Source organism: Gavia stellata, chromosome 21 (assembly GCF_030936135.1).
Source record: "Gavia stellata isolate bGavSte3 chromosome 21, bGavSte3.hap2, whole genome shotgun sequence".
NCBI classification, from domain to species: Eukaryota; Metazoa; Chordata; class Aves; order Gaviiformes; family Gaviidae; genus Gavia; species Gavia stellata.
The window spans coordinates 16,800,256-16,808,419 of NC_082614.1; the positions used below are offsets into that span (position 1 = coordinate 16,800,256).

At 49.1% G+C, this 8,164-nt stretch overlaps 1 protein-coding gene across 1 annotated transcript in view; it reads right to left on the bottom strand.

Annotated features, from left to right (window-relative positions):
* The window catches only part of TTC28 (tetratricopeptide repeat domain 28), a 195,634-nt gene extending 194,386 nt beyond the window's left edge, over positions 1–1,248 (bottom strand). Inside the window, exon 1 of the mRNA XM_059827937.1 lies at positions 1,211–1,248. Within this exon, the coding sequence (XP_059683920.1) occupies positions 1,211–1,248 (38 nt within the window). The remainder of the gene's footprint in view (positions 1–1,210) is intronic.
* Between the last annotated feature and the right edge of the window lie 6,916 nt (positions 1,249–8,164).

The window sequence follows — 8,164 nt, forward strand, 5'->3', positions numbered from 1 at the left end:
AAAATGTACACTAATGAAGCAAAGTGATAGTCAAATGTAAAGCTAACTGCCCAGAGCACAGAAGAATCTCCAGTACATTCTGGGAAATAAATAGCAGATGACATTCAATGTCAGTAAATGCAAAGTGATTGGGAAAAAAACCCAACCCTTAGTTGTTATCACAATAACTGGCCCCAAACATACCTTTATACCTCACAAAAGATATTTTAGAGTCCTTGGAGAAATTCTCCTGGAAATCTTGTCTCTGTGCTCATGAACAGTCAAGGAGACAAGTAAAAGAATGAGAATCTTTGGGAAAGGAGAAATGAGAAACAATTATGCCATTCTAAAAATCTACAATAGGAAGCACATTTTAAATACCATGTTCATTTTTGTTCCCACCACCACTACACAAGCACATAAAGATACATAAATGGAAAAGTTAAGAGCTAGGTAACAGATAACCACATATGGATCAATCTCCATATCCAAAGAGAGACTAAGATAGACTATGAAAGTTAGAAAAAAATTGAAGGGAGTAAATCAAAGGTCTATAGAAATCGAGAAAAGCACAGGGAAGGTAAAGGGAACAATTACTCACTATTTCACAGAAACAGAGAGGCATCAAACAGGCAGAAGATAAAAGAAAACCAACTGAAGTAACATTACACATGCAGTATAGTTAAAATGCAGAATTATCCCAGGTGTTATAAATGACAATAGTAATAATGGATTCAAAAAAGTAATTAAAAACATGAAAGAAATTCACATAAGTCTATTGAACATGAAATTTAAATTACACATATATCTTGAATGTTCACTAAGTTCTAATGAATTCTTAAGTATTGTAAAGAACATTTAATTTTTTTAAAAACTCACTGTGAAATAAAGAACAGTGCTTTCATCATAATTTGACAGCAGATGAAAGCAAACATAAAATAGTTCTCAATTCTTAAGATTTTAATTTTTAAATAAAGACAGAGACCAGATTCTGTCTAAAAGTTATGTTTTTACCATAGATGGCTAGATCCACAGCAACAGATGAGTTACAGGTGCCTAAAACTGACCAATCCTCATACAAAACTGACAGTCAGTTAGTTGGAAGTTAGAAAAAATATATGTAATACATTGTGTAATATATTTTAACATATACGTAACATAAATAGATTATTTAGTTTTGTTTTCAGAATGCTTCCACTGTAAGAGCAGCTGGAAGTCAGCATACACTTACCGAAATTTCAGCACAATGATATCAAACGTATAAGCCATAGGCCATGTATGCTTTGCATGATGCACTTATGTAGCCTGCAAAACAGGCTCAAACTGAACGGGGGACACTTAGCTCTTTCCTTTTCTTGGAAAAACCAAAATCCAGCTTCACTGGTCTCCGAGATAACCTTCGAAAGTAAGTTAATGAATGAAAATTCAAGTTTGTGTCTGAGCATGCGGAAAGCCTAAAACAAACTCAAAAGTTCAAATTTTCCAGGTCACAGAATCACAGAATCATTAAGGTTGGAAAAGACCCGTAAGATCATCAGGTCCAAACAGTAACCCAACACCATCATGCCCACTAAACCATGTCCCAAAGTGCCACATCCACATGTTCCTTGAACACTTCCAGTGATGGTGACTCCACCACCTCCCTGGGCAGCCTGTTCCAATGCTTCACCACTCTCTCTGTAAAGAAATTTTTCCTAATATCCAATCTAAACCTCCCCTGGCACAACTTGAGGCCATTTCCTCTTGTCCTATCACTTGTTACTTGGGAGAAGAGATGGACACCCACCTCGGTACAACCCTCAGCCTCCTCCTCTCCAGACTGAACAAGCCCGGTTCCCTCAGCCATTCCTCATAAGGCTTTTGCTCCAGACCCCTCACCAGCTTCGTTGCCCTTCTCTGGACACACTCCAGCACCTCAATGACCTTTCTGTAGTCAGGGGCCCAAAACTGAACACAGGATTCGAGGTGCAGCCTCATCAGTGCCGAGTACAGGGGGACGATCACTTTCCTAATCCTGCTGACCACACTATTTCTGATACAAGCCAGGATGCCATGGGCCTTTTTGGCCACCTGGGCACACTGCCGGCTCATATTCAGCCGGCTGTCGACCAACACCCCCAGGTCCTTTTCTGCCGGGCAGCTTTCCAGCCACTCTTCCCCAAGCCTGTAGCGTTGCATGGGGTTGTTGTGACCCAAGTGCAGGACCCGGCACTTGGCCTTGTTGAACCTCATACACTTGGCCTCCGCCCATCGATCCAGCCTGTCCAGATCCCTCTGCAGAGCCTTCCTACCCTCCAGCAGATCAACACTCCCACCCAATCTGGTGTCATCTGCAGACTTGCTGAGGGAGCACTCAATCCCCTCATCCAGATCATCAATGAATATATTAAACAAGACCGGCCCCAAAACTGAGCCCTGGGGAACACCACTTGTGACCGGCTGCCAACTGGATTTAACTCTGTTCACCACAACTCTCTGGGCTCAGCTGTCCAGCCAGTTTTTTACCGGGTGAAGAGTGCACCTGTCTAAGCCACAAGCTGCCAGTTTCTCCAGGAGAATACTGTGGGAGACAGTGTCGAAGGCTTTACTGAAGTCCAGGTAGATACATACACAGCCTTTCCCTCATCCACTGCGCGGGTCACCCAGTCATAGAAGGAGATCAGGTTGGTCAAGCAGCACCTGCCTTTCATGAACCCGTGATGGCTGGGCCTGATCCCTTGGTTGTCCCGCATGTGCCCTGTGAGCGCCCTCAAGACGAACCTCTCCATAATCTTCCCCGGCACCGAGGTCAGGCTGACAGGCCTGTAGTTCCCCAGATCCTCCTTCCGACCCTTCTTGTAGATGGGCGTCACGTTGGCAAGCCTCCAGTCGTCCGGGACCTCCCCTGTTAACCAGGACTGTTGATAAATGATGGAGAGTGGCTCGGCAAGCTCCTCCGCCAGCTCCCTCAGCACTCTTGGGTGGATCCCATCAGGCCCCATAGACTTGTGAGTGTCCAGGTGGCATAGCAGGCCGTTAACTGCTTCCTCCTGGATCACAGGGAGTTGATTTTGCACTCCATCCTTGTCTTCCAGCTCAGGGAGCTGAATACCTTGAGGATACCTGGTCTGGCTATTAAAGACTGAGGCAAAGAAGGCATTAAGTACCTCAGCCTTTTCCTCATCCTTGGTGACAATGTTCCCTCCCGCATCCAGTAAAGGATGGAGACTCTCCTTGGCTCTCTTTTTGTTGTTAATGTATTTGTGAAAACATTTTTTGTTATCCCTTACGACCGTGGCCAGATTGAGCTCTAGCTGGGCTTTTGCCTTTCTAATTTCCTCTCCGCATGACCTAACGAGGTCCTTGTACTCTTCTTCAGTTGTCTGCCCCTTCTTCCAAAGGTGATAAACTCTACTTTTTTCCCTGAGTCCCAGCAAAAGCTCCCTCTTTAGCCAGGCCGGTCGTCTTCCCCGCCGGCTCGTCTTACGGTACATGGGGACTGCCTGCTCCTGCACCTTTAAGATTTCCTTCTTGAAGAACGTCCAGCCTTCCTGGACTCCTTTGCCCTTCAGGACCGGCTCCCAAGGGACTCTCCCAACCAGCATCCTGAACAGGCTTTAGTCTGCCCTCCAGAAGTCCATCGTAGTGGTTTTGCTGACCACCCTCCTTACCTGGCCAAGTATTGAGAACTCTATCAATCCATGGTCGCTAAGCCCAAGACGGACTCTGACCATCACCTCTCCCACCAGTCCTTCTCTGTTTGTAAACAGCAGGTCAAGCAGGACACCTCCCCTGGTAGGCTCGCTTACCAGTTGTGTCAGGAAATTATCTTCCACACACTCCAGGAACCTCCAAGGCTGTTTCCTCTCGGCTGTGTTTTATTTCCAGCAGACATCTGGTAAGTTGAAGTCCCCCACAAGAACAAGGACTTGCGATTGTGAGACTTCCACCAGTTGCTTGTAGAATGCTTCGTCTGCCTCTTCGTCCTGGTTGGGTGGTCTATAACAGACACCCAGCAGAATATCCGCCTTGTTAGCCTTCCCCCTCATCTTTATCCATAAGCACTCGACCTTGTCGTCACGATCATTGAGCTCAATACAATCAAAACACTCCCTAACATACAGAGCCACCCCACGGCCTATCCTTCCTTGCCTTTCCCTCCTGAAGAGCTGATAGACATCCATTGCAGCACTCCAGTCATGCGAGTCATCCCACCATGTTTCTGTGATGGCAACTATGTCATAGCTGTCCTGCTGCACAATAGCTTCCAACTCCTCCTGTTTGCTGCCATGCTGTGTGCATTGGAGTAGATGCACTTGACCTGGGCTATCAATTTCGCCCCCAACATCGGCATGCCACCCCTAGGCTCATCTCTAGTGAGGTCCGTGCTAATCTCATTAGAGAATGCCCTTATAGATCAGGAACAGTTCCTCAGCTTCAATATACAGTATATTACTGTCAATCATTTCAAAGGAAGAATACGAAAGAGTCAAAATTCTTAAAGAATGGGAGAAACAGAATGAAAACATGGTACAGAAGATGTAGAAAGTCATGCAAAAATTGAGATGAAGAAAAATGAGAAATTAAAGCAGAAAGAAGCTAATTTTCTCATTAAGAGATAATATGACACTAAGATATAGAAAAGAAATGAAAGTTGACCTCTTAAGTCTAAAGTTGTTTGCTCCCACTGCCATCCAACAGATCTATCATTAATGTAAAAGAAAGATCTAGTATAAGCTAAAGGGAGCACAAAATCTTCAATTCAGTTATTGTGAATAATTAGCTACCAGTGAGGAATCTGACGTTTTCCTCTGAACGGTCAGTAAGCCACAGGCAGACAGACACAATAACAATGGACTGACGAATCAGTAATACAGCAAAAGCCAGGTCTGAACAGGAAAGTCACTTAAGGAAGACTTGTTAGGGCAGCAGGTGTACATGCTCCCTCGATTTTCTTGTCTGCAACAAACCATTCAATTGTGGTAGTACAACTGATGTCTTCTCTGAAGGGATGTGTGCCATCTAGGAGTGCAAGTCTGTCAGCACAATGGCAATAACAGCAGTCACTGATACACAGGTAGGTAGGTGCTTCACCTGCAATCTCTTGTTACAACATTCCCATCTCAACTGACCTGCCCAGTAGGAATGGAGGTAACTGGTATCCAGGCAAGGAGGAAAGGATACACAATGGACAAGGAAAAGGTTTTCAACTTCAGTCAAGAGGAGGATAATGTGATACAGTGAAGCAGCCAGAAAACAAGACTTGATCAATAGCCATCAGAAATATATACACAGATTGATGCTGTTGCAGCAGTGGATTTCACCTTGTGAAAATTAAGATTTGGATAGTACAGAGTAGCAGTAATAATAATCATTAATGATGTTATCACTAATAATAATAATATATATAATAATAATCAGTAGTCTTATACACTAGTATGACATAGGACTTCAAAAAACACATGACTGTGTGTTTATATCAGACAACCACACCCTCCTCAAAAAAAGGGATGATTTCCAACCCTATCGCTGTCAAAAATCTTTCAATATTCAAGGCACACCCACTCACCCATTTATCAAAAAACTCTTTTCAAAGAACCTATAAAAGGTTTCATTAGCACATGAAGAGCTCTTGTTCAACACCAGAAGAAAACACAGGAGGGATGACATTGTCTAAGATTGCGCAAACCTCCAAGAAAAATGAAAGACATCCAAAAATACACATAAACAGCTCCAAGAGAAAGGACAAGAAAACACAGAAGCCCAGCCATTTCAACTCTCCATTTACTGGGGACAACCAGGGACATCCCTATGGCTGCAACATCACACTATAGGAGCATGGGCTGCTGATAGGTGATAATATATCTCATCCTTAATCGCCAATGTGTATTCCAGTGAACAAACAGAACCGCATTAATGACATTTGCCATCATCCAAGATGTACTGACTGAATACAGTCTTCAGATTGCAAATTCTATCAGTAACAAAGCTCTTCTAATCAAGTTACTGACAACCTTTTCAATGGCCGGCCCGCCCAGTTGAGGTACAGCCTGCCCGAGAACGTGTGTCTGTACCATTACTTCCAACTCTGCAGTGCTACAAACTACACTCATAAGCTCTGCAGTGCTACAAAGTACATCTGACGAACTTAGCAAAAAGCTTCGAGATTTTAACAAGGTAAGCTTAGTCTTTGCTTATCCTAGAGCCCAGAGGGAACATCATTTTCACGTCAATACCCGTGCTGTCTCTCGCATAAGGGTGCCCACTCCACTGAACCGCAGGCTAAAACACATACATGGAAGTAATTGTCCGCAGGCGACAACCGGTCCCGGCAGTTCACCCCATAACCGCGGTCATGCCTTCCCCCGCTCTGCCGCTGACCGTGCACAGACCCCTCAGCGACTGCCAAGCGCCGGCGCTCGGGCAGGACCGACGGCCGGCCGAGCTCCCCGCCCGCTGCGCTGCGCTGCGCTCCGCCGGGCCCGCCGGCGGCGGGGCTGGGCGGGCGGCTGGCCCGGGCCCGCCGGCCGAGGCGGAGGCTCCCAGAAAGGCGGCGCCGCTCTCAGCCCGTCAAGAAGTCCAGGGCGAAGGGAGCCGACCGCTCGGCCGGGCGACCGCGGCTGCACCCGAGGCCTGGCGGCCCCGGAGCCCCGCCAGGCACCCGCCGACGGCCGCCGCGGCCCCCGGCACGCCCGCGGCCCGCCAGGGTAGCTGCCTCGCCGCCGCCCTGCCCCTCACCTCGCCGCCGGCCGGGCTCCAGCCCGCCGCCCCGCCGGCCGCAGGGCCTGCGCCCTCTCCTCGGGCTCCCCCTCCGGGCTAGGACAGCGGCCCGCCCGCGCCCCGCAACTTCCCTCCGACGCCCGCGGGCCCGGCCCGGCGGCTCCTTCCCGCCCCCTCGGCCGCCTGGCGGCGGGCCGGGCCGAGGGGCCGCTCCCGCCGCCGCTCCAGCACGCCGCCCGTACAGCGTCAACTCACCCCGGGAGGCTCCGCGTCCCGCCGCCGCCGAGCCCGGCCCCCCGCTACGGCCCCCGGCGGGGCGGGCGGCTGCGCCTGTTGCTCCATCGCGCTCCGGCTCCTCCTCCTCCCCCTCCTCAGGGGGCCGCCGCCGCCCCCCGCCGGGCCGATCCCGCTCCGGCCGCCCGGCCCACAGCGCCACGTTCCGGGCCCGGCTCTGAGGGAGCCGCGCTGCCCCGGCCCCGCCCCCGGGGCTGGGCTCCGGTCGGACCCCGGACGCCCCCCGCCCGACGGCGCCAGGCCCACGCCGGCGCGGCCGTGCGCCGGACGTCCTGCGGCTGGAGCCCGGCCTCCCCGCGGCGGCGGTGGCCTCCCGCCTGAGGAAGGTCGTTCTGCTGGGCCCCGCTCCCGCCGAGGCAGCCCGCGCCTCTCCTCTGCCTGAGGTCGGGGCAGGCGGCGGCCTGGCGGGGCTGGGGGTGAGCCCGGCCTCCACAAAGGCCACGCAAAAAAAGCAAGCAGCCTGCCTCTTCAGCTGACTCACCGTGAACACTTCCAAGCCCCAGCTTCACAGGGAATACAGCTCCAAAATCGTTGTGTTGCCCTAAAGGTGGAAGACCATCTCCCAAAGGCAGCAGCAGCCTTAGCAACAGCTGCTCGAGGGTAAGTGGGGTTCCACACAGTCCTCTGCAGACTTCAGGCCGTGACGCTGGTCACTGATGGCATTGCTCTTACCAGGCACAGCTAGGGTCATCCTTTGCCTTCTCATCACATTTGTGTAACTGGCATCCAAACTGAAGCCTTCCAAATGCTGTAGACCCATGCCTGTCGAAATGAACAGGCAAGCAGATTATGCTGAAGAATCCCGTGCTGTGAATAATACATAATAAATAGTAATTTGTCTAAGGGAAAATGGGATGGCACTTTACAGTAGGGGAATTTAATAACACCTCCCAAAACTTACTCTTTCATGGAAAAAAACGTAAGAGTCTGAAACTCCAGAAAGCCTTCTGCAATAAAACGATGAACACACAGCCATCGGCTCAAAGGTTTGACTTGAAATGAGTGAGATCAAAATTAAGATTTCATTAGAAAGCAGGTCTTAGTGAGGACCCAGGGAAACAATCCAAGCAAAGCAGTTAAAAAAATAATCTAACAATAATGGGATGTAAAAAAAAAAGAGGAATAAGTTATAGAAGTTTTCTATTTCTGTTTAAAGACTAATTGCAGTTAATTTGCAGAATTATGTGAATTA